General features: G+C 41.0%; 1 protein-coding gene across 5 annotated transcripts in view; it reads right to left on the reverse strand.

Moving 5' to 3' along the window:
- FANCC (FA complementation group C) overlaps positions 1-27,829 on the reverse strand; it is a 344,396-nt gene that overhangs the window by 192,622 nt on the left and 123,945 nt on the right. For 4 of the 5 annotated variants that reach the window (XM_033928093.1, XM_033928084.1, XM_033928116.1 and 1 more), the window contains 3 exons: positions 14,863-14,976; positions 6,241-6,305; positions 1,328-1,402 (listed from right to left, as the gene is read on the reverse strand). In XM_033928093.1, the coding sequence (XP_033783984.1) occupies positions 1,328-1,402; positions 6,241-6,305; positions 14,863-14,976 (254 nt within the window). The remainder of the gene's footprint in view (positions 1-1,327; positions 1,403-6,240; positions 6,306-14,862; positions 14,977-27,829) is intronic. The other variant, XM_033928101.1, reaches the window with a different exon arrangement.

Genomic DNA, 27,829 nt, shown 5'->3' on the forward strand with positions numbered 1-27,829 from the left:
CCACTAAGCCATCTCTCTCCTCTTCAGTCTTCAGAATTCTGCTGTATGCCTGGTATTCTGCCAAGGTTGTTACCCCCTCCTCAAGTTGCTTCATTGGCTTCCTTTCCACTTCTGCACACAGTTCAAACCCCTTTTACTGACCTACAAGTATATTCACTCTGCAGCTCCTCAATATATCTCCTCTCTTATCTCTCCCTATACTCTAGCCCAGGAACTCCGTTTGTCTGGCAAGTCCCTCTTGTTTGTACCATTCTCTAAGGCCAACACCTGACTATCGTTTCTGCACTATATGCCAGGAACAACCTGCTTGACTAGGTACAATGGGCTCCATCTCTAGCAGGATTCAAGTCCAGGCTGAAGATCTACTTTTCCAAAACTGCATTTAAGTCTTAACCCTACCAATTTGTAAAGCACCACAAAAGATTGCCAATGTATCTACTAATAGTAGCAGTCTTTTCAATCTAGTTAATGACCTTTAAGATATAGAGACATATATTATTAATTCCGCAGAAGAATCTACTTTAACTGCGGATAGTTTGGCTAATTTTTTTAACACCAAAATACAAAAATTAAGGGCTACCTTAGCGGATCCTATTAATCACCACTGAGGTTTTCCTAACTTACAGGATTTAGATGCTTCCAGAGTAGATCTGAGTTGGAACAAATTTACAGCTGTCGATTGGCAAACTGTCAGTAAGTTCTACAATAAGTATGTTAAATCATACTGTAGACTTGATAGCTGTCCTCCGAATGTCATGAAAGCCGCCTCAGTTAATTTTAAGGCCAAAATGTTACTTTGGGTCAAATCTTTACTATCCAAAGAGTTGTTTTCAGAGGAACAAGGTCATATCTTGATTACACCAATTAGAAAAAATATTAAAGAATCATATAGTATTGCATCTAATTTCAGACCCATTGCTAGTATTCCTCTGGTCATTAAGCTACAGGAGGGGGTGGTAAACGCAGAATTGGTTTCATACTTGAACAAGTTTAATATTTTGAATGACAACCAATCTGGTTTTCGGTCAGGTTTTAGCAATGAAACAATTATAGCCTCTCTGTACTTACACTCACTATTTAGTCAAGACTCAACTATATGTAGATGCATTTCTTTGAGCAACTGACTTTATGTAAGATTGAATCTGCCTACTTTTGTTCTTATTTTGTATTGACTTAATATTTTATACATGTAACTCCTTGTAAACCATTTTGGAAAAAATGGTATAGAAATTTTAAAAATAAATATATAAATAATAATTTTTTCAGAATTTAAAACTTCTATCCGCAGTTCTCTAGTCCTCCGCTTACTTGAGTAAGCCCATCTTACCTGCTTTTGGTGTAATTAGAAGCAGAGACTATAAGCAAGATCCTGGCAAAGGGACAGTAGTAGTGCAATGCCACTCTAGTCAAAAGAAGAGAGGGGAAGAGGTGAGCTAGGAAAATTCCTGCGCTGAACATATATAGTTTCTATATGTGGTAGGGGAGGAAGAGAAATGAAGCACCTACCCAAAATGCCCCAATACATCATACTTACCAAGTCTCCCACAATGAAAAGTCAAGTGAGGGAGAGATGCTGGACATAAAAAGATAGAAGGGAAAGGAAAAGATAGGGAGAGATGCTAGACAGGGACAAAGAAGATTGAAGAACGGATAGTGAGAAGGTGGCGAAACAGAGTGGACAGAGGCAGAAAACCAAATTAAGAGGATAAATAGAGAAAAGCAGAAGAAACTGGGGACCAACATGTTTACAAAAATAAAACCAGCAGACAGCAAAGATTAAAAAAAAATAATTATTTCAATGTTGTGATTGGAATTTATCTTTATATTTTGCATAGTACAAGAAGATACCCCTTGCCTTTCCCGAAACATTTTTGGGAAAGAAGCCATTCTAGCAGCATATATATTCAGTGATTCACTATAACATAGTAATTAAAGAATTACACTTTTCAAACTGCTTTCTCTGCTCATCTTTTCTCCCAATCTTAGACCCACAGAAATATATACACAAACACACACACACAAACATGCATGTAACAAATACTCATAGATAAACATACAAGAGATATACACCTGCATACACAGCTAAAACACAAACAAGCAAAGTAGATACAAATAAATGTGCATGCATGGGGTGCATGCGCATGCACACACACACAAAGGGGTTGAAGAATTCCATGAGCCATGGTCTGCATGCTTTCTCCACTTGTTTATACTCAAGTCAGGTTTCTTCCTGACTTAGGTAAAGCAACTCAGAATAGCAGATAACATTTTAGGGTTTATAAGAGGAGGTTTTGCTTCGGGGATGAATATTTTCTTATATTTCTGCCAAAGTGTATATATTATTTGTAGGGATGGAGATCTGATAAGTTCTGATCCAGGGCATCAGAACACAGGCAAGGTTAACATGCAGGTGGTTCTGAACGCAGGCCAGGTTGGCACACCGCCCTGTGTGCGGATTGAGGCCTGTGTGTGGATCTAGGCCTGGGTTTGGTTCTGAGGCCCTGTTTCTCATTTCCTTTCCCTCTCCCTCCTGCCACGTATACATTCTAAGCAAGGGCAAGGGTTAAACCGGCTGTGGCATTCCCTCCTCCCTATTTACCCTTTTTCTCTTATCTTGTTTAAGCATCCCTTATATGGGCAAAAATCAGACTTTGCCTGAGCAAGGCTAATCAAGAAAGCTTAAGAAGCATGCATTATAACCTTTGGACTGTCACATGCCATAGTAAGATTTGAGACATATCAGAAATGTACACATTGGGATTCACTTTATTATAACTGTTATTATGTATTCATATGTCACGTGAGATAGTAGCCTTAAGACACATGATATAGATAAACAATGGTTTAATCCTCACTTTAAATGCATTATGAAATTATAACCTTGTAGAGCATTAACTAAGTAATTAATGGAGATATGATTCTCAATAAAAAGAGGGAGAGACCATTCATTTGGAGCGTCTCCTCCTGACTCTAAGATTGCGTGTGTGTTTATTGTGGGGCATTCCTACAAGTGGCGCCTGAACAGAGGGACCTTCGCCAACCCTCGCTCTGCTTGCTCCATCTGACGATTAGACTTGGTGCACCTCATCCTCCGGGATCCCTTCGAGTAAGTATGGGTAATTCCCTGTCAGATTTACAGCGTGCTCATGTGACAGAATTGAAGAATATTCTGAGACATACAGATAGAGAGGCCTCTGATTCACAGTTAAACTGTTTAGTACAAGAGATAGGAGAGCACTGCTCCCAGTATTCAGACAAGGGATTATTAACATTAGAAGATTGGCTTAGAGTCGGGAAAGTTTTGTATGCTGAGCCTCTGGCCTCGGCAGCCATATGGGTATGGCCTCAGTATGAGCGTGGCTTGGATTTGGTAGGGACTGAGACGCAATCCAGGCTCACAATGGTTTCATTAACCGTTCCCCCACCTGACTATTCAAGTCAGAACACATATCCAAAAATCATACCTCCAGCACAGGAATCCCCAGCTCTTTTACAGGAAAAAAAGGTTGAAACATTAGTACAATATATCTCAGAGACAGGTTTAAGAAGTAATTTCACAGCCGGGTTCTTTGAATCCATGGCTAGAGCGCATACTTTCATACCAGACGTTATGCGCATGGTATTGACTACGGGTCAATATGTTATGTGGGATAGTGAAAATAATAAGGAGGCTCAACGGAGAGCTTTACAGTCTGGAGGGTTTTATACCCCAGACCAGTTAGCCTCAGGAACACCAGTTAAAAGTTATGCAAGCATCAAACAGAAAGTTGAACTTATAAACAGATTAGGAAGACCGCCTGATACTTGTCTTAGGCGCAGGAATTAGCTTAATAGAACCGAGAACTATTAAAATACAGCGTGGATATAGAGACTGCTTTTGTGTGTGAGAAGAGACTGCTTCTGTGTGTGAGAAGAGACTGCTTCTGTAAGGAGAAAAATAGGACTGTCTGTCAGTAGGAAGGTGTGTTTTTGTCTGCCTGCCTGAGAGGTGTTTTTTTTCTTGTGTGTGTTACTGATAAGATGGGTCTGTGGAGAAATTAGCGAAATTGGTCAAAAGCTCTAGAGAAAGAATGGGGACTTTAACCTCTTATCTTTATAACCTCTTATATTTGTAAAGTTGAGACTTGGTTCAGAAAATAACAACTATAAATTATAGTTTTGTAATGTGGGGTACTAAATATCTCTCATAAATTGGAGTCACTGCTAAAATTCTAAATTCACTGACACTGTGACTAGAGTCATTTCTTCCCCAAACTGACCTTTGCACATCTTATCACTTTTTTGACTGACTACAGCCCAGATCCTTTTGTTTGCAGCAACTCTTCAGTACTGATGACTCTGATGTTATCTAGGTTTGTCCAAAATTAGATATGCAGGATGTGTCCTTCCATAGCATTTGCCCACTCTGGGTAAGACAATCATTAGCTGAATGGCAGAACTCCCTCAGAGGTGAATTTAAACTTTTTTACAGGTATTTCTATAAGATGGAACCTGCTACGGTAATAATAATGTTTACATATTAATCAACTTCCAAATCTAAGTTTATTACAGAAAAAAGTGGGTCAGTGATTACGTCACTGAATGAATTGTGTCCTGATATGGAACCCCAGTTAGTTGCAATTAAGGTAAGCTATTTTTAAGGTAAGTCATGTTATTACAAGAATTAATAGCCTCCTCATCGAGTGGTCACAAATTAAAATTTGGATATTAATTGTACTTTGGTAATTTGATGGAAGAACGAATTACTGATTCATACAGAAAAATGCTGGCTTCTGGAACTCTCCAGTGTTTGTAATCAGTATCAAAGTATATTAACCCTGTATAGTTAGAAGTTTAAAAAGAGCAGGCCGGGGGAGCCTGTGCAGACTTCTGTTAAATAATGTCTTCTCTTTTTGAAAGAGTTGTACCTGATGCAGAAATGGAGGATATTGTTTCTTCACTTGCTGTTTAGCTTCCAGAATGATTTATGGCAAAATGTCATGTGTGTAATATTTTATTTCCACTAGGGTTTATTCTTTCTTATCCTTTTTCTTGGACTAGGCTTCCTCTTTGTATATTTTATCTATTTTTTTAACCTGATATGCTGCCTAGAGTCCCAAAGAATTTACAACATAAATTGTATAACATATACATGTATAAATTTAAAATAATCTCATCTCACTATAAAAATGTTCACACCTTGAGGGAGAAAGGCCACCTAAAAGAAAAGCATCACCTTCTAAGTACTATTTCCCTTGTGAAGTAATGTTGAAAATCTCACTAGGGAAACTAACTGAAGGAAAGAAAGGAAAATTTAGCCTAAGGCCCATTAAAAAAAAAACCAACAAAACTTGAAAAACTGTGAGCAGAAATAGTAGTTGACGTCATAAGAGACATCACACTCATGCTTTTTAGTCCTAACTAGATAGCTCTAGAAATTTTGTTTCACTCACTGCCATGAAATGTTATGTGATTCGAGTGATAAATGAACTGCTGGCCTTCAAAGAAAAAGACATCCATCTTTATAGAATTTCAAATCATTCACAAAGAAGGTGCTTTATATAGCAAAACCAAAGAAATAGAGAAACAAACTACGTAACAAGGTACAGTAGATGCTATATTTAAGTAGTTCACAAACTAGGGGGTATAATTGCTATAGCATGAGAAGCTTCAATTCCTTGAGATCTGTCAGGCTGAATTATGCAGGCTTCTGCATTGAGGGGGAAATTCTATGAGATGCCTAAAGATAGGAGCTAAATAAACAGGTGCCTAAAGTTAGGCACCTAACTTACCCCCCTTTTATGAAGGCATGTTAGTGTTTTTTATCACCGGCCAAGGCGGTAAAAGCGCTGACGCTCATAGAATTCCTATGAGCATTGGAACTTTTACTGCTGCAGCCGATGTTAAAAAAAATTCGCTAACGCAGCTTCATAAACGGGGGATTAATTAATAAATTGGCTTCAAGCTCTAATTGACAAAAAATAAAATTTAATTGGGAGATAGACGCCTATCTTCTTAGGCACGATTCTAGCAGTGCCTAACACCAAAGTAGGCGTGTTTAGGGATGGAGAAAGACTTAGGTGCGATTCTCTAAAGGGCTTCATTGCCTATAATGTAGGTCTTTGAAACCCTGGTGTATATTACAATTGCCTAAGTTTTACGTTAGGCCCGCTAAGCACGATTCTGTAATGGGTGCATAATTGCAGAATCCGGCCCTGATGGATAGTGTTCACCTTTGAATGATGTTTGGATAACGCCTACCTTTCTTGGATGTTAAGTCCATTAAGCAGATTTCCTTTGAGTTCTGTCACTAGCGATAACACCATCTGTAAAACAAAAATCAACAATACTAACTCCCCCCTAACCAAACACAAATGCACTGTACGTAGCATGATATCATGTACATAGCATGATTTATTTTCATACTTTTTTCTTTGGCAAATCTAGCTGAAAAATGTACCAATAAAAATGTGCAGACATTATACTGCTATGCTTTATTTGTTTATTTGTTTTTTTTGGTGCAATTTATAGCTATGCTTTCTTGGGAATTCAAGTCAATCAATTTTACATTAAAACAGATAAAACAATCTTTTGGAAAAAAGGAAAATAATATGCAAAACTAATCCTATGCTTTCCTTACCTGAGCAAGACAGGAATCTGAGGCATGGCAAGGAGATTAGGCTCTTTAAATCAAACACTTTTGACTTTTAAGAGAATTCTATGCCATCCTTAACAAATAGAATAGTTATTCAAATGCATTACATTAATGTAATGAATGTTAAAATAAGTTACCACACTAATGAGATATAAAGCATGCAAAACATCTGCGAGATCCTAAGGCAAACTTTGCGAGACTTGCAGTCAGATGGAAAGCTTCTGGGTCAATTGCAGGATGCGCATCAGAACTGCTGCCTGCGGCTTTGTAAAGAGAAACGACTGGAGCTGGAAGGAGAAGGGAGCCAGCAGGAAGAAGGTAAATACCCGCGAAACGGAGGCACGTACTTGGGACACAGAATAGAGGGAGGGAGAGGGAGAGAGGGGTGCATTAGGACATAGGTGGGAGGGAGAGGGGTGTGTTGAGACTTGGGATGGAGGGAAAGGGGCACGTTGGAACACAGAAGGTAGAACGAGGACCCCTGTAAGTACGAGTACGACATAAATTGGATACTCATAAAACGGGGACTGCCTGTATGGCCTTTTATCAACTTAGCTGCCAATGATCAGTGAAGTTGTCTTTCTTTATAAAAGGGCATAATAAAATAAACTGCAACTTAAGAACATAAAAATAGCCTTACTGGGTCAAACCAATGGTCCATCAAGCCCAGTAGCTCGTTCTCATGGTGGCCAATCCAGGCCACTAGTACCTGGCCAAAACCCAAGGAGTAGCAATATTCCATGCTTCCACACCAGGGCAAGCACTGGCTTCCCCCATGTCTTTCTCAATAACAAACTATGGACTTTTCCTCCAGGAACTTGTCAAAACCTTTCTTAAAACCAGCTACGCTATCCGCTCTTACCACAACCTCTGGCAATGTGTTCCAGAGCTTAACTAGTGTGAAAAAAATTTTCACCTATTGGTTTTAAAAATATTTTCCTGTAACTTCAATGAGTGTCCCCTAGTCTTTGAAATTTTTGACAGAATGAAAAATCAATCCACTTGTACCCGTTCTACTCCACTCAGGATTTTGTAGACTGCAATCATATCTCCCCTCAGCCGTCTCTTTTCCAAGCTGAAGAACTCTAACTGTTTTAGTTTTTCCTCATACGAGAGGAGTTCCATCTTGGTCGCTCTTCTTTGAACCTTTTCTAGCGCCACTATATCTTTCTTGAGATAAGGAGACCAGAATTGAATGCAATACTCCAGATGAAGTTGCATCATGAAGTGATACAGGGAAATTATAACATTCTTAGTCTTGTTAACCATCCCTTTTTTAATAATTCTTAGCATCCTGTTTGATTTTTTGGCTGCCGCCACACATTGGGTGGAAGGATTCACTGTATTGTCTACGATGTGAGAATATGCTTGCAGGCAGATATTCTCACATCCCACCCACCTCCCCTGGTTGGCTTTTTAGCTTGCTTACAAAACTGAAGTACTGCGAACCTGTTTGGGCGGGAAAGCAGTCAAGCATGCATGGTGTGGGTAGTAGCAGAGCTCTTGGAGTTTGGAGTGATAGTTCACTTTTTGGACTGTCCATACCGGGCTCTGTGGATGACATCACCCTTATGTGAGAATATCTGCCTGCTGACCCCGGATAACACCTGTTACGGTAAGTAACTGTGCTTTAGTGACACATGGAGCGATGGCAAGTTTAACATGTAGATGCACTATGATACCAAAAGGTCTAAGCCAAGGCATTTTTTTAGCTGCAATGGGTACTGCAACGGTCATATGTATGGTATGAAATTAGTGATTGCTAGTCTAGTTGATAATATAGCAATTTGGAAAAACATTGTTTGCTACTGCACACAATAGATTATGGTCTGTTCAGGTGGTGCAATGGAATAGAAACGTGAACTTTTGTACATTTAAGTGCAGAGTGTACCACAACTGAGTGGTGCTGTGATGCAATGTGTTGTGCCCAAGCGCTTTTTGTACTTTGTATTTAAGCTCTATCCCTATAGAGGTATGGGGATTTGATAAAGGTCCTTGCCATATGGAAGTTTGATATTAGAGAAAATATGAATGTTTAGGTAAGACTATAAGCATCTTTGGAACTTTAAGGTATTGAAGGCTTTTAAGTAGTTTCCTCTTGGATCAGGCTTATCAGTAATCGGCAGAAAAAGTTGTTTTTGAAAGTAGTATTGGATAAGTTATGGGCTCTGGAGGAACTTGATCCATCAGAATTGGAAGAGATGGAATTGAATAAAATGTTGATGATGGAGAGGCCGATAGTGGTAGAGTCTGATTTAAAGACTCAGAAGGAAGATCAGAAGAAACTGAGGATTCTGGAGCAGGTCGAGGGAGAGAAACAGCTGAAACTGGTTCAGCTGAAATGACTTGTTCTCTTGAGAGGAAGTTGATATGAAAGAAAGACCTAGTGAAGCTTAAAGAATGGTCTGAAATTTGGCAGCTAAAATTTAACGCTAAGAAATGCAAGGTCTTGCATTTGGGCTGCAAAAACTCAAAGGAACGGTACAGTTTAGGGGTGAAGAACATATGTGCATGACAGAAGAATGGGACTTGGGTGTGATTGTACATGATGATCTTAAGGTGACAAAACAGGTTGAAAAGGTGACGGCAAAATCTAGAAGGATGCTAGGTTGCACAGGGAGAGGTATGGCCAGTAGGAAAAAGGAGGTATTAGTGCCTCTGTATAAGACTCTGGAGAGACCACATTTAGAATATTGTGTACAATTCTGGAGGCCACAACTTCAAAAAAATATAAAAAGGATGGCGTTGGTCCAGAGGAAGGCTACTAAAATTGTGTGTAGTCTTCGTCATAAGGTGTATGGGGACAGACTTAGAGATCTCAATATGTATACTTTAGAGGAAAGGCAGTAGAGGAGAGATATGATAGAGACATTTAAATACCTACGTGGCATAAACACACATGAGCCGAGTCTGCTTCATTTGAAAGTAAGATCTGGAATGAAAGGGCATAGGATGAAGTTAAGAGGTAATAGGCTCAGGAGTAATCTAAGCAAATACTCTTTTATAGAAAGGGTGGTAGACGTGTGGAACAGTCTCCCGGTCAAGAAGGCATGGGATAGGCATGTGGGAACTCTTAGAGAGAGGAAGAGGTAATGGTTTTTGCAGATGGGCAGACTAGATGAGCCATTTGCCCTTTATCTGCCATCATGTTTCATGTTTCTATGACACCCAGATCCTTTTCTTGAGTTCTAACCCCCAAGGTGGACCCTAGCATCCGGCAACTGTGATTCGGGCTATTCTTCCCAATGTTGCATTTGTCAACATTAAATTTCATCTGCCACTTGGATGCCCTGTCTTCCAATTTTCTAATGTCTGCCTGCAATTTTTCACAATCCGCATGCGCTTTAACAATTTTGAACAGTTTAGTGTCATCTGCAAATTTAATCACCTCACTCGTCGTTCCAATTTCCAGATCATTTATAAATAAGTTAAATAGTGCCGGTCCCAATACAGACCCCTGCAGCACTCCACTGTTTATTCTCCTCCATTGAGAAAAATGACCATTTAATCCTACCCTCTGTTTTCTATCCGAGAATCAACTCCTAATCCACAACTGAACTTTGCCACCTATCCCATGACTCTTTAATTTTCTCTGGAGCCTCTCATGAGGAACTTTATCAAATTCTTTCTGAAAATCTAGATACACTATATCAACTGGCTCACCTTTTATCCACATATTTATTCACACCTTCAAAGAAGTCAAGCAAATTGGTGAGGCAAGATCTCCCTCGGCTGAACACATGCTGACTCCATCTCATTAAATCATGTTTGTCTATGTGTTCCACAATTTTATTTTTTATTATTATTTCTACCATTTTGCCGGCTTACCGGTCTGTAATTTCCCAGATCTCCCCTAGAGCCCTTTTTTTAAAAATGGTAATTTTTACATTCCCTCTGAGGACCAGGTTAATTAATTGCATTAGCCAAACAATAATTATCCTGTAGGAAAGCAGCATATGGGCCAAGATCAAATGTCCCTTTGAAATTTTATTTAATAACAGTTCTACCTCTAGTTCTCATATTTTCTCAAATTCTTTTCAGTGGAGGAAAGAACCTGGGGAATTGAGTTCCCACTGCAGCTCCTTGTGACTCTGAGCAAAAGTCATTTAACCCTTTATTGCCCCAGAAACAAAATAAATACTTATATATATTATGTAAACTACAGTGTTCTCCCGGTCGTTCACAGTCGGCGGTTCGCGGTCCTGGTCATTCGCGGTATTTTCCGACTGCGAGCCGCCAACAAGGAGAGGACAGATGGAGGGGCAGGAGAGAGCAGCCGGAGCACCGGCGAATGCAGGAAATCACACGCTGTATGCTCTGACCGCCTCTTCCTGCACTAAGTCGGGCCTTATCCAATCAGGAGTTGCTTTGACACGCAGCTCCTGATTGGTAAGACCCGACTTAATGCAGGAAGAGGTGGTCGGAGCATACAGCGAGTGATTTCCTGCACTCATCGGTGCTCCGGCTGCTCTCTCCTGCTGCCCTCTCCAGTCTCCCCCATTGAAAAACCGTATTCGCGGTTTTTCACGATTCACGGGGGTTGCTTTATCATTTTTCCTTAGTATCCGTGTTTCCTGCTTCTCTCACAGTTTTTTGTTTGTTTTAAATCTTCTGTATATTAAGATGATGATTTACAACCAAAGGAGTATTGCCACATAAGTGGAAACTGTTCATCCAGGACAGAAGGCAATAATTTGTTCCAATATTCAAGTAATACCCCTGAACTAAATTCTTCTTTCAATTCCAATTTGGGTACACCTTATTTAAGTAAGCCACTTTACTTTCACTCTAGTTAGGATTTTACTTCTTCTGTCTCTTTTCTCCCTTGAGCACTTTTGAATCCTCAACTGAAAAGGATCCAACCATATCAGTTGCATCTCGATGTATTAAGCTTATGTACTGTAAAATAAGACCCTTGTTAGTAAGATAGAGGTAATATGCATTAATTTCTTCTCAGAAGTCCCTGCACTAAAATAAAGCAAGAGTACTGAACAATTAAATAATCCACAATAGTTGACAAATTCGCAGGATCCATTCAGGAAGCCGCTCCTGCTCGATATTGCTCAGAGGCAGCCGGAACTTGTGGCAGCGACCAACTGGGTTAGCAACGCCCACTACACTTCTGGACCACCAGGGATTCCAGTGGCAGAGGAGGTAAGATTGACAGGGTAGGGAGAGGGGACAGGGAGCAGAGCCTGGCGATCCAGCGGAGGCCTGCAATAAGTCTGGGGGGGGGGGGCAGATGAGCGTTGGATGCTCGCCCGAATCACTGCACAACAATTTTTTGGTTAAGTCTTGATTCCTGAAAAGTTTTTGGTGATTATGACAGGTACCAACTTGGTATGCTCAAATATGGTTTTGGTTTTACTGCATCACGTAAGAACTATGAGAAATAGACATTTTTATGTTTACTGACAATAAAATATATAGTCAAGTTTACGTTTCGCACAAGCGACTAAATGAAACAGAATTAAAAGTGTTTTGCTCCCGAGTTTCTTTTATATTCAGTGTCTGGTGCATCACGTTGTAGCATCCAACAATAGTCGGCAAGCATTGACGGATTCCAATTGCCCTGGTATCGTTTCTCCATCGTAGCTATGTCTTGATGAAACCTTTCACCGTGCTCGTCACTCACAGCACCGAGATTTGCGGGGAAGAAGTCCAAGTGTGAATGGAGGAAATGAATCTTGAGTGACATATTGCACTTCATTCTCTTGTATGCTTTGAGAAGTTTGTCTACCAGCTGAATGTAGTTTGGGGCTCTGTAATTGCCCAGAAAATTGTCAACAACGTCTTTCAAGGCTTTCCAGCCAATTTTTTCCGGCCCAACTAACAGATCTTCAAATCGCTTGTCACTCATAACATGTCTGATCTGGGGGCCAACAAAAATACCCTCTTTGATCTTGGCATCAGTTATTCTTGGGAACATCTGTCTTAAATAACGAAAACCTTCCCCTTCCTTGTTCATTGCTTTCACAAAATTCTTCATGAGTCCCAGTTTAATGTGAAGAGGAGGCAAAAATATCTTTGTCGGGTCAACAAGCGATTCATGTGCTACATTTTTCTGTCCTGGAACTAACTTTTTACGGAGTGGCCAGTTCTTTCTAGAATAGTGCGACTCTCTGTCTCGGCTGTCCCATTCGCAGATGAAACAGCAGTACTTTGTATAGCCAAGCTGCAGTCCTAGTAACAGAGCAACGACTTTGAGGTCTCCACAGATATTCCAGTTATACCTGGTATACTGGACATACTTTAGTAACATTTCCATATTCTCATATGTTTCTTTCATATGTGCTGCATAGCCAACAGGTACTGAAGGATAAACGTTGCCATTGTGCAACAGAACAGCTTTCAGGCTTAACATTGACGAATCAATGAAAAGACGCCACTCTTCCGGGTTGTGATCACAACCAAAGACCGAGAACAATCCTTCAATGTCACAACAGAAACAGAGACTGTCGACTTGTGCAAAAAATTTGGTTATATCATGATGCCGGTCTCGAAACACAGAAATTTTCGTACCTGGTGATAGCAAACACCATTCCTGCAGTCTCGAACCTAGCAGCTCAGCTTTTGCTTTTGACAGACCCAAATCTCTGACCAAATCGTTCAATTCGGACTGTGTTATCAGATGTGGATCGCCTGATGAGGATGGTTCAAAATCCGGGTCAATGTCACTGTTAGAACCCTGCACTGCAGTTTCTTCATCTGGTTCGTCTAAGGTCCAATCCTCTGGTGGTTTCGGAACTGGAAGACTGTCATCATGTGGCATGGGTCTCATTGCTGAAGGCAGATTAGGATATTCAATTGACTTCTTGTTTTTGGCAGAGAAACCAGACACATTAGTCAAACAGAAATAACAGTCCGTCACATGGTCTTTCTGTTCTCGCCATATCATCGGAACAGCAAATGGCATCGTCTTTCGAGTACCTCTGAGCCAGGCTCTCAGACTAACAGCACATGTCGCACAGCAAATGTGAGGCGCCCATTGCTTGTCTTGATCACCTATTTTGCAGCCAAAATACAGATGATAGGCTTTCTTTACAAGGGCAGTCATCGAACGTCTCTGAGGCGTAAGTGTATATTCCCCACAGATATAGCAGAATGTGTCGCGGCTGTTACGACACCGACGAGACATATTGCCCGACACCAAAACGTCTATAGCATCAAGCTTACTTACTGTTATATTGCTACAGCTACTATACTACTATACTTTACTATACTGATACTATATACACACACGGACTATCTATATTAACCAAATGAGCAGGATCGGTGTATGGAAGCCACCATTATAGCATGGTGAGACAGCGCAAGCTCGTTCAGACCTGCCCAGACATGCCCAGGATGTCATCTTCCATAAAACAGCTTCCAACCTGGCTAGATTTTATGCATGGACATACCCAGGCGGCACAAACCGTTGTTGATAAGACACTTATGGGAGAAAAAATTGTTTGCATCCAAATATAAGAAAAAATCACGACAAAATTGAAGATTTCTCTGAAATGGTACGTGATGGGTAATTTTTGATGTAATATTCATGATCAGCACCCAAAATTCTATAAGAAACACCCAGCAGTGTTCAGGAAGCAAAAACTTTGTTGTGCAGTGAATATAAACCGGGACCCCCATTTTTGGGCCAATTTTTTTGCCTAAAAATCCTGGTCTATAGTCGCGTATACAGTAGGTTTACATCAGTTGTATTAATTTGTAGGGAAGTGCATTCATTTGAAATAACGGGAAAATACAACTTTCTGATTTTTGTCTCTGTATTGATTATGCAGTTTTTTTTTCCAATGGATAAATACAATATAGCCATCGGTCTTTTGGTAATAAACAATTTGCCTTTTAGTGATAACAAATCTTATACATATGACCACGTTTATTTCTGCTCTATTCCAAAGGCTATTTGGTTTGCAAGACATGACATTGACTTTGTCGTAACTATTGCTTCCCTTTGCATTAAATAATTTTATATATCATAACACATTTTTCTAACTACAGAGATGAATGTTTTCCAGCCTAGCAGTCCTCTTGCTCTCTTTTTCACTACTTCTTTTGTTATTGCTTCCCATGACTTCAAACAGTCCAAGGCTAGAAGAAGTAAATATGAGCTCTTTTGCAAACAAATCTTGCCATCCTCAGGAGATAAAGAAACATCTGAATCCCTTTCCCAAAACTTAAGGTGTTTCTATTTCATTACCAAATTGCATTAGTACTGTACTCACATTCTTTATCAGCTCTGAATAGCATGCTGAAGGTGTGTAACCAAGAGTGAGAAGAAAGGGGCAGGCTTCAGCATCTCCCAGCTCAGATGGTGAAATCAGATGGCACAACAGGTTCTTGGAAAAAGCAAATAACAGAAAAATAAAACAAGAGATAGTGAATCACTATAAAATCAAATCACAGATACACATTTGACTTTCTTTGCCATAGCACAATCCCGTTTGTTTGACAGGAAATAGTTCAGTTTCTGGGTTGGTGGGAAAAAGATTTAAGACTCAAGTATGTTAAATTTTAAATTGAAACCATATCACGTTTTAGATAGAGGTTACTAAAAACCTTTTAAGGCAAAATGCCCAAAACGGTTAGACAAACCACATGAAATACAGAACAAAAGAAATACTTGACCTTAAACTTCAAAAAGAAGAAAAAAATCCCTAAACAAGGAGCAAATTTATAGAGTGCTTGAATTTATTTGATCTTTCAAAAAAACCACATATTCATAGTTTATTAAAAGTTTGGTCTTATTTATAGAATGCTTTTAAATCAAAGTCATCTGTTTTGTCTCTTGATTACAGGGCAAATCAACCAGGCATCAGAATCTCTTTCCTGTACAAATATACTTTATTAGATCTGCCAAATGTCAAAAGATTGTCATTTAGAATTTGAGGATGCTAACAGACTTAAATTTAGGGCTCCTTTTACTAAGCTGTGGTAGCGTTTTTAGCGCGCTGCAGATTAGCGCGCGCTAACCCCGTGCTATGCGCCAAAAACTAACACCTGCTCAATGGTGGCGTTAGCATCTAGAGCGCGCGCTAAAACCGCTAGCGCAGCTTAGTAAAAGGAGCCCTTAGTTTTGCTGCTGAGATGTTCAGATCAAAATCAGTTGAACACTCCCGTTACTGTTTATAACACTTTTCCCCTAATACAGATTGTCATTTCATGATTCTATTCATTAAAATTTATCTCCAGGACTATTAGTCACATCCCTCATTCAGTGGAAGAAAATGAAGCCTAAACGGCCATTTCACATAGACATCTCTTTCCTCACAAATATAATAGTGTATTTTTGATTAACCAATTATATTGCACTATTAAAGTTTGAAAATCAATAAAGATTTGAAAAAATATATATATATATTAGTGGTTTGAAAAGTCCAGTAAAAAACAAATTACACAAATTTTTTTTTTTTATTATATTTCTCAACATAGTATACACCGAGGGCTGTATACTTAGCCCAGCCAAGTGTCCAGTTTTTCCATCATGTCGGAAAAATAGGCTTTGTCAAATTTTAAAACATATTTAACTTGATTTTTTACCTAACTTTCCAAACCACCCTCGTACATGTGCAGTGAACATGTAGGCCAAAGTAAAATACATTTATGTCCTTCTCCAAGGTAATATGTAGAAATAAAACAAAAACTTAAAAGGAAAAAAATTCCTTTTTTATTGGACTAATTTACTTCCCCCTTTTACAAAATTGCTTAAGAGGTTTTTAGCGCTGGCTATGACCATCGGAGCAGCACAGAGCATTCAGCACGCTGGCCGGGACTAAAAACCTCTTGCGTGGTTTTGTAAAAGAGGGGGGGTTGATGTAGTTTATGATTAGTTTTCGAAGTTAACCCCTTCTTCCTTTTAGTCCAGTAAAAAAGGTATTTTTTTTCCCTTTATGTTTTTGTTTTCTTTCTACATATTACCTTGAAGAGTGGACTAACACGGCCAACCCACCATATCCTTCCCCAGAAATCAATGTGGGAGACAAAATATCATATGCAGCTTGAACCATATGCATGCAAAGTTGAGCCAGAGTGTGATGCATGTGTTGAAATTCTGGAAGTCGATGTTGAGGAAGATACTTGAAAAAATCAGGCATGGCTTTGACCAAATGCTTCAGATAAGAAGTAAAGACAAAGTTATAGTTCAAAATTCGGTTTGTCATCATAGAATTTTGATATAGTCAACGACCAAACTTGTCCATGGTCCTGCCCTCTCAGCCAGAAGGGACCGTGGCATAAACTTTGGCAGGATTGGTTCTTTTTAAAGAAGACTCCACAAGAAGAGATTGGTAGGATAATTGAGACTTCTCAAATCCCTTACAATGGACCATCTTATATCAAGATTCCATCTTTGCTGGCACAGCGGGAACAGAGTATGGTGTATCAAGATTTCTTTTGAAAGTTTGAAAAAGAATGCCATTCATGGGTAATTTGAGAGAATCGCTAGGAGGATGAGACATACCCAGTTCTTCCAAATACTCCTTAGAGTATTTTGAGTCAAATTGTAAAGTGATGTTAAGATCTTTACTCATTTGGCATAGAAATTTTGTAAAGGACACCGGATCTGTGACCTCTGTGAAAGGTACCTCGAGAACTCCTCGAGGTACCTTTCACAGCAGAGAACAAAGGTGAAGCCTCTCTGGAGTATTGAAACCTGAGATCTGAATCCATAGGCAAAGATGAAGACGAATGCCCACTTCTGGAATGAGTCGAAGAAGCATAACATTGTCAATTTGAAGAACCAGCTGGTGAAGAATACCTCTCAGGAGAAGAATTCGACTGACGAGAATGGTGAGGCTCCACAGCAGATCTCCTCAACAAAGGAGTTGGTGGTCTCGAAGAGTCTCGATGCTTCGATAAACGAGGCCTGTCTCGAGAAGAGGACCTGGGCCTCGATGAACGCCTCGACACATGATGTTAGGGCACTGGTCTTTGACCTAAGGGCCGCCGCGTGAGCGGACTGCTGGGCACGATGGACCACTGGTCTGACCCAGCAGCGGCAATTCTTATGTTCTTCTGTGGGAAAGAACTATGCCTAAAATCAGAGTCCCATGATTGAGTCAGATCCAGCCTCGAAGATGAATTTCGAGGAGTCCTCGTCCTGTGCCTCGAAAAAGGCAACGCCTTAAGTGTAGAGGTAGGACTGGAAGTCGGAGAACGACGTTGAGACACCTGAAAAAGACTCAGCTCCTTGTGTAAAGGTATCTCGAGGCACTCTTAAGGACTCAACTCCTTGTTTAGAGTGTGTAGATTGAGCTCGAGGCACTCTCAAGGACTCAACTCCTTGTAAAACTGCTGAGTGCTCAGGCTGGACTATAGGAAGCAGGGTCGCGGCAGGAGTCAATTTGGCAAGCATGTTACCAAACTCCTGATGCAGAATACTTTCCAACATATTCTGTCTGCATAGCTGGCACCGAGACCACTGGATCTGGTACAATTGGTGTGGCTATGGACTCCGAGGAAGACGACCTTGAGGAAGAGTGTTGCCTCGATTTTGAGACACGTTTCCTAGGTAGCCTCAGACCCACCGGTTCCAAGGGTGGCATATCCGGAGGGGTTGGCTTAGCTAGCTTACCTGATGGAGACACTGAAGATAACGGTGCCTTAGGAGAAGATTTTGCTGATTTCCCCAAAGACGAAGACTTCCCCATCGAGAAAGGTTTGAGCAAGGTTGAGGTTGAAGGTTTTGGCACCATAGAAGACTTTGATGGAGTCGAGGTCAGAATTGGGGTCGAGGTTTTAGTTGAAGAGAGATCCATTCCCCTGAAGATTTTCTCAATCTGAACTCGATGACATTTAAGGGCTCAATTTTGAAGTGCAGCACAGCGGGCATACGACTCTGGAAAATGGTCAGGTCCTAAACACTGTACACACCACTTATGTGGGTCAGTGATGGAGATCGTGTGTTGACACAGGCTATACTTCTTGAACCCTGTGACCGGCCGGGACATGGAATGAAACACTGTCACAGCTAAATCAAAGCCCGCAGGCTGAGGCCACCAAGTAGGCCCCACCATGACACGATCAAAAAAACAAACAAAACTCTTTATAAAAAAAATCAAACGCACAGATAACACAGTGACCCTGTAAAGAAAATACACAAGCAGCAGTGAGAGAAGGCATGAGTAGAACTAACTGTCGCGCAGAGCCTTGACACGAGTGCTTCTCAGCTCCGCGAAAAACTTAGAACTGAGGAGATACGTCGGACGGGAAGGCACTCCCGCTTGCACGGTGCAACAGTCACAAACTCTCTAAAAGTTCTTCAAGCAAGTCTGCTTGTGAAGCTGTCCACATTGGGGCTCCATGGATGATGTCACCCATATGTTGAGAATATGCTGCCTGCTTGTCCTGGGATAATTCCAACTACCTCTCAGTTCTGTGCGGTTAATAAGAGTAAAAAATGCTGTATCTTCACAGTGAATTACAATCCTTAGTTGAAAAATTTATCAAACAAGTATGTTTTTAGCAATTTTCTAAATGCCAGATATATGTTAGAGCTTACAATGACCAAGACGTTTATCCGATACACCAGCCTGATAAGACAGAATTCTGTTAAATAATTGTTTATAAACACATCCCCTTATAGAAGGAATACAATCCTAATGTTTTTTATTATGCTTTTTGTCACTAGGTGGCAGTAAGGAGAATATGTATGTGGCAATAAAGTAATCTGAATCTGATTACCGACAAATGCTGTTTAGAAAATGTTGTTGACAATCAGATTCAAATTATTGTACTTTACTGCCACATGCATATTCTCCTTAATGCCACCTAGTGACAAAAAGCCTATGGCTTGGTGAACAGTGTTTTACTGCTTTCAATTGTTTCCTTCTTCAGTGCATCTCTTTCCAAAAATTATGATAAACCACCACACCAAATTCAGAGCTATAAATAATGCATATAGGTGTATTCCATAGAAATCAAATACTGTGCCCCACATAAGGGAACAGTGAGCCAGGAAAACTTGAAAGTTAAATCAATTATATTAGCATTTTGTCCAAAACCAAGCAACATCTCTCCTTGTTAAGATTGTTCAGACAGGGATTCTAACTTTTATAAATGTGGTAAGTGCTTCATGGTGAAGTATTATTCCTTATCAGACTTCCAAAAATAAAGCAAGTGGAAGCATTTTTAAAAAGTAAAGAAATGATTCATGTGTGCTGAAAATTATGCCACTGAGGCAGTGGAATAAAAATACAAGGCCCTTGTTTTTTTATCCACATTATTTACCCCTCCCCCCCCCTTTTTACAAAACCGTAGTGCGGATTTTAGTGCTGGCCATGGCAGTAACAGCTCTGATGCTCATAGGAATTCCATGAACATCGGAGATGTTACCATCATGGCCAGTGCTAAAAACTGCGCTAAGGTTTTGTTAAAGGGGGGGGGGGTGTAATTTGGGCAGTTTGAAAAGAAATGACATTTTTTTAAAGATTTTTTTGTTTCCAAACTTTAGAAGTTAGACACATCACTACATCTTTATTCAATTTATTCATTCAGCCTCAAATCATTCCAGTCTTGTTATTTCAGTTTAAATAATCCATTTTCAATAACCAATATTCCATTTCTAACTGAATTTTCTCTTATTCACAATCCAATTCTTTTCCGTGTAACTGTACATAAGCTTAAGAGAACCGCCTTATAATATTTAGACTTTTAATCCATTGGCTCACCCCTTTGAGAAATATAATTTTTTAAATTTTATTGGGTCATCATATTGCACAGTCCGGTTTTCGTGGGTAACTTTCATTGTCGCCAGATAAAAAAGGCGATATTTTGCCCCCAAACGTTGTAATTCAGGCTGTAGCGATAAAAATTCCTTTTGCTTATTTGCAGTCTTTTTTGCAAAGTCTGGCACAAAGATTAAATATTTATGTTACCTGTATAGATAATAGTGGAATATGTAGAATATCTTTTGTTCTTTCATATGTATGACACTGTTTTTGATTAAAAATCAATAAAGAATTTTTTAAAAAAAGATTTTTTTGTTTTTGGTACAAGGTGAGAACGGGCTACTGGGCTTGACGGACCACTGGTCTGACCCAGTAAGGCTATTCTTATGTTCTTAATCCTTTATGTTGGTGCCCTTTAACTAAGCTGCATTAGGTGCTAGCACATGCTAATGCAGCTTAAAATGGCATACCATGGGACACGCTCAAGCATCCTGTGGTAAGTGCCAAATTGTTAATGGTAACCCTGAACAGCATACATTATTTGCTAGAATTATATAGTATTGTGGAAACATGGTATTCATATACAATAGTGTAACAATTCAAATGCATAAGATAGTGTGTAAATACTGTAGACACAGTCAAAAAGACTGAGGGCCAGATTCTCAAAACTTTAAAGCGGTCGCTAAACTGGTTGCAGACAGTTTAGCCTGCATGCATTTTAGTGGCAGATTATCAAAACAGCTTATCACGGTCTTTAGCGCGCATTCTAGCAGTGTCTGACATTGCCGTGCACATGGGATCTTGAATATTGAAACAAGCACTCCAGTGGATTCTTAAAAATTGCTGTGTCATTCTCCAAGAGCAGTGTCAGCTTTTGGTGACAAAAATCTGCAACTGATCCAAGGGTGCTGGTACAGTGGCATGTGCTTTGACTATGGCTAATGAAAAAATACAGAATTACAGGAAAAATCATAAATTCTTTTTTTTTTTTTAGTGGGAGTAGTAAAAAAATGCTTCTTGAGCGTGTGTATTATACCCCCCTCGGCAGCAGGAGAGGTGCCCAATCTTTCCCACCACCAAGAAACACACCTCCAACACCCCCTCAGCAGTGGGAGAGATGCCCAATCTCTCCTACCGCCAACCAACACCCCCCTCCCCCGGCAGCAGGAGAGATGCCTAATCTCTCCTGCAACCAACTGACACTCCCCTGATAGCGGGAGAGATGATCTCCCGCCATCATGCAACCCCCTCCCCCCCATGCCTCCAATAACCCCCACCCTCTTCCCCTTACCTTACTTTCAGATGGCTGGCCAGAGGGATGCCTACTCCCTCCAGCCAGCTAGTCGCCTCTTCCAAATGGTGGGCCTTCCCCGCCCCTGCATCACCAGCGATGGGCACATGGCAAATTTAGTGAGTCTTTGCTACTCTCCGCCAACCTCATTTGCATGAGTGTTTTTTGGAGAATGACTTGCCTTTTTTAAATCGCTACTATAACGGCTGTGACAGCGGCCCGTCGGTTTTTAATGTGACTTTTAGAGAATCTAGACCTAAATTTAAAATATTTGTAAATGCACCACACTAAAACTAAAAGTGAGTGCAGTACTGAAAACTATCACCTAAACACTCTAATTCTGTATTGCAACACCTTTGCAGAAGCTTAAGTATTGTAACGCCTTACAGAAGCACACATAAACCTCTCTGAATTGATTCACCCAGTCATTAGTAACAGTATAGAAGTTTTCAATAAACATAAAACATTTGTGTGCTAAAATATATTTTAATTTTGAGGGGTAGAGGGAGTGTCTGGAGGCAGAGTGGGCATTCCTGCACTAATCAGCAAAGCTACATTTAAGCATGTGTTAAATGGTTAATGTGTGGATACTGTGCAAGCCCTTCTCCCAGTCGCACTTCTTTTTGCAAAACCGCAAGCAGCGGCTCCTGCATGTGGCTTGCATCTGACCTGGAAGCCTTTCCTCTGATGTTAGAGGGAAGGTGTCCGGGTCAGCGGGCCAAGTGTAGAAGCCGCTGCTCACACCTTTGCAAAGAGAAGTGTGACTGGGAGGAGGGAGCCTCAGCCGGCCAGAGGAAGTAAACAATCATGGGAGGGAGAGAGGCACAAATTTGGGATCTACAGACCTCCGACTCAATCGCAGCAAATTGATAAGGATCTGATTGTGGATATCCAAAAGTTTGGAAGGAAAGAGGAGGTTCTGCTGTTGGGAGATTTCAACCTGCAGGATTCGGACTGGAATGTTCCGTCTGCGGAATCGGAAAGAAGTAGGGAGATGGTGGAAGCCTTTCAAGAGGCTCTGCTCAGACAAATGGTGACGGAACCCACAAGGGATAAAGCGATATTGGATCTGGTCCTCACAAATGGAGAAAGTATCTCTAATGTTTGAGTGGGTGCTCACCTTGGAAGTAGCGATCATCAAATGGTTTGGTTTGATATAATGGCTAAAGTGGAGAGCGGCCGCACTTTACTTAAAGTCCTAGATTTCAAACGTACGGACTTTAATGCAATGGGAGAGTACTTGAAGAAAGAGTTTTAGGATGGGAGGACATAAGAGAAGTGGAAAGACAGTGGTCTAAACTGAAAGGAGCGATAAAAATGGCTATGGACCTTTATGTGAAGAAAATCAATAAAAACAAGAGAAAAAGGAAGCCGATATGGTTCTCCAACCTAGTGGCTGAGAAAATAAAGGCGAAAGAGTTGGCGTTCGTGAAATATAAAAAAAAACCCAAGAAGAGGAGTGCAGAAAAGCCTACAGGGTGAAACTGAAAGAAGCTAAGAGAGAGATACGTCTGGCGAAAGCACAGGCAGAAGAACAAATGGCTAAAAATGTAAAAAAAAGGAGACAAAAATTTTTTCAGATATATTAGTGAAAGGAGGAAGATGAAAAATGGAATTGCTAAACTAAAAGATGCTGGGAACCGATATGTGGAGAGTGATGAGGAAAAAGCAAATGTGTTAAACAAATGCTTCTGTTCTGTGTTCACATAAGAAAATCCTGGAGAAGGACCGAGATTGGCTGGCAAAGTTACACAAGAAAATAGAGTAGATTCTGCACCGTTCACGGAGGAGAGTGTTTAGAAACATAGAAACATAGAAATTGACGGCAGAAAAGGGCCATAGCCCATCGAATCTGCCCATACCAATGACCGACTTTTACTCCCCTATAGATCCCACGTGAATATCCCATTTTTTCTTAAATTCTGACACGCTGTTGGCCTCAATCACCTGCTGAGGCAGCTCGTTCCAATGATCGACCACCCTTTCGGTGAAGAAGTACTTCCTAGCATCACCTTGAAATTTCCCTCCCCTGATTTTCAGCGAGTGTCCTCTGGTTACCGAGGGCCCTGTAAGACTGAAGATATCATCTTTCACCTCTATACGCCCCGTGATATACTTAAAGGTCTCAATCATGTCCCCCTCTCTCTTCGCTCCTCCAGTGAGTACATCCACAGTTTTTTTAGCCTTTCTTCATATGTGAGATCCCTGAGCCCCAAGACCATCCTGGTAGCCATTCACTGAACCGACTCAATTCTCAACACATCTTTCCGGTAGTGTGGTCTCCAGAATTGAACACAATACTCGAGATGAGGTCTCACCATGGATCTGTATAGTGGCATTATGACTTCAGGTTTTCTGCTGACAAAACCCTTACGGATGCAGCCCATCATTTGTCTTGCCTTGGACGAAGCCTTCTCCACATGATTAGCAGCCTTCATATCATCGCTAATGATCACTCCTAAATCACGTTCCACCGTGGTCCTGGACAAGGTTTCACCATTTAGTGTGTAAGTTCTGTGTGGATTTTTTTTGCATAGGTGCATTACTTTACATTTTTTAGCATTGAAGCCTAGCTGCCAAGTTGATGACCACTGTTCCAGCTGCCGTAGGTCCTGCGTTTATGAGCAACTTGAAAAACTGAAGGTGGACAAAGCGATGGGACCAGATGGGATCCATTCCAGGATACTAAGGGAGCTCAGAGAGGTTCTGGCGAGTTCTATTAAAGACTTGTTCAACAAATCTCTGGAGACGGGAGTGATTCCTGGGGATTGGAGGAGAGCGGATGTGGTCCCTATTCATTCCTGGGGATTGGAGGAGAGCGGATGTGGTCCCTATTCATAAAAGTGGTCACAGGGATGAAGCAGGAAACTACAGGCTGGTGAGCCTCACTTCAGTTGTTGGAAAAATAATGGAAGTGTTGCTGAAAGAAAGGATAGTGCACTTCCTTGAATCTAATGGGTTACAGGATCCGAGGCAACATGGCTTTATAAAAGGTAAATCGTGCCAAACGAACCTGATTGAATTTTTTGATTGGGTGACCAGAGAGCTGGATCGAGGACATGTGCTAGATGTAATTTACTTAGATTTCAGCAAAGCCTTTGATACAGTTCTTCATAGGAGGCTGTTCAACAAACTTTAAGGGCTGAAGTTAGGACCCAAAGTGGTGAACTGGGTCAGAAACTGGCTGTCAGACAGGCGCCAGAGGGTGGTGGTTAATGGAAGTCCCTCGGAGGAAGGAAAGGTGAGCAGTAGAGTCCTTAGGGTTCGGTGCTGGGGCCAATCCTGTTCAATATGTTTGTGAGTGACATTGCTGAAGGGTTAGAAGGAAAAATGTGCCTTTTTGCAGATGATACCATGATTTGTAACAGAGTAGACAATGAAGAGGTAGTGGAAAATATGAAAAAGGATCTGCAAAAGTTAGAGGAATGGTCTAATGCCTGGCAACTAAAATTCAATGCAAAGAAATTCAGAGTAATACATTTGGGGATTAATAATCGGAAGGAACTGATATGCACAGACGGGGAGAGGGACCTTGGGGTGATAGTGTCCGAAGATCTAAAGGCGTAAAAACAGTGTGACAAGGCAGTGACTGCTGCCAGAAGGATGCTGGGCTGTATAAAGAGAGGCGTTGATGCCCCTGTACAGGTCATTGGTAAGGCCCCACTTGGGAGTATTGTGTTCAGTTTTGGAGACTGTATCTGGCGAAGGATGTAAGAAGACTTGAAGCGGTCCAGAGGGCGACAAAAATGATAGGAGGCTTGCGCCAGAAGATATATGAGGAGAGACTGGAAGCCCTGAATATGTATACTCTAGAGGAAAGGAGAGACAGGGGAGATATGATTCAGACGTTCAAATACTTGAAGGGTATTAACGTAGAACATAATCTTTTCCAGAGAAAGGAAAATAGTAAAACCAGAGGACATAATTTTCGGTTGAGGGGTGGTAGATTCTAAGGCAATCTACTGATGGCATCCCTTGACTACAAGACTTTTAGAAAAGAAATAAAGACCATACTCTTCAAGAAAACTCTGAAAAAAGAAATAATACCGCAAGTCTCAAACTCCACCTCTCACTAAAGCCAACTACCCCAAACAAATAACCTTACCCATTTCTTACTCTTTTTGAAAATGACCAATTTTTTTTTTTTTTTAATAAGTTCTTGTTGTAATACATCTTGGATAATTCTTTTGTAATCCGCCTTGAACTGCAAGGTAATGACGGAATAGAAATCCCTAATGTAATGTAATGTTAGGAAATTCTACTTTACAGAGAGGGTGGTGGATGCCTGGAATGCGTTCCCAAGAGAGGTGGTAGAGAGTAAAACAATGACTGAGTTCAAAGAAGCTTGGGATGAACACAGAGGATCTAGAATCAGAAAATAATATAAAAAATTGAACTAAGGCCAGTACTGGGCAGACTTGCACAGTCTGTGTCTGTATATGGCCATTTGGTGGAGGATGGACTGGGGAGGGCTTCAATGGCTGGGAGGGTGTAGATGGGCTGGAGTAGGTTTTAACTGAGATTTCGGCAGTTGGAACCCAAGCACAGTACCAGGTAGAGCCCATAAATAGCTAAGAAGAAAAAATAAAAAAAATTTAAATTGAATCAGGTTGGGCGGACTGGATGGACCATTCGGGTCTTTATCTGCCGTCATCTACTATGTTAATGGATTCCCCCCTACGACACCCAAGCCAGCCTGCGCCTGACGAACAGCGCACAGACATGGACTAGCGGTGTTTCCCCAGGCCGAGGCCGGACCAGCAGCACAAGCAGCTGCAGTTTCATCAAGCAGCCATGGGCCATTTGCTAGGCCAGCCTACTTCGATAATGCAAGGCGGGCCAGCCTAGCAAAAGCCCCAAGGCTACCCGGGCTAGCGGATGCTGGACAGGGGGAGCAGGTAAGGGAGAAGGGGTACTACTGGACAGGGGGAGGTAAAATGAGAGCAGGGAAGGGGGGAGGTAAAAGGAAGGGAGAAGGGCTACTGCTGGACAGGGGGAGCAGGGAAGGGGTGCTGCTGGACAGGGGGGAGGTAAAAGTAAGGGAGAAGGGCTGCTAGCACCCGTTAATTTAACAGGCTAAAAAACTAGTAACTTAATAAAGCAGTAAGTTTTTGCACTTTAACAGCAAAAATTAATGCACAGTAAGAGCAAAGGCTATTGAACTGAAATGTTCTTCACCACATTATGATTATTTACAATTACTATATATACTCGAATATAAACCAAGGTATCCTCCCCCTCCCCCCCAAAAAAAGGGGGGGGAGTTGACACAAATATAAACTGAGGTTAGAAATTTAGGTCATCCAACTACTGAAGTCTCCATCAAAGCTCACTCCAGTCCATCAATACCCTCCCAGTCATTGTGTCCTTCACCAGATACGGTCTCCAAAACTGAACACAATACTCCAAGTGGGGCCTCACCAACGACCTGTACAGGGGCATCAACACCTTTGTTCTTCTACTGGTTATACCTCTCTTTATACAGCCCAGCATCCTTCTGGGCAGTAGCCACTGCCTTGTCGCACTGTTTTTTCACCTTTAGATCTTCGAACACTATCACCCCAAGGTCCCTCTCGCTATCCGTGCATATCAGCCTCTCCCCTCCCAGCATATACAGCTCCTTCCAATTATTAATCCCCAAATGCATTACTCTGCATTTCTTTACATTGAATTTTGGTTGCCAGATTTTAGACCATTCCTCTAGCTTTTGTAGATCCTTTTTCATGTTTTCCACTCCCTCCTTGGTATCATCCACAAAAAGGCAAACTTTTCCTTTTAACCCTTCAGCAATGTCATTCACAAACATATTGAACAGGATCGGCCCCAGCACCAAACCCTGAGGGACTCCACTATTCACCTTTCCTTCCTCCGAGTGACTTCCATTAACCACCACCCTCTGGCGTCTGTCCATCAACCAGTTTCTAATCCAATTCTCCACTTTGGGTCCTAACTTCAGCCCTTCAAGTTTGTTCAAGAGCATCCTATGAGGAACCATGTCAAAGACTTTGTTGAAATTTAAGTAAATTACATCTAGCATATGTCCTTGATCTAGTTCTCTGGTCACCCAATCAAAAAATTAAATCAGGTTCGTTTAGCACGATTTACCTTTTGTAAAGCCATGTTGCCTCAGATCCTGTAACCCATTAGATTCCAGGAAATTCACTATTCTTTCTGTAAAACTGCATTTTCTGTTCATGAAATTAAAAATAATTTTTTTTTCTACCTTTGTCGTCT

The sequence above is a fragment of the Geotrypetes seraphini genome, chromosome 1, assembly GCF_902459505.1.
Source record: "Geotrypetes seraphini chromosome 1, aGeoSer1.1, whole genome shotgun sequence".
In the NCBI taxonomy this organism is placed as follows: domain Eukaryota; kingdom Metazoa; phylum Chordata; class Amphibia; order Gymnophiona; family Dermophiidae; genus Geotrypetes; species Geotrypetes seraphini.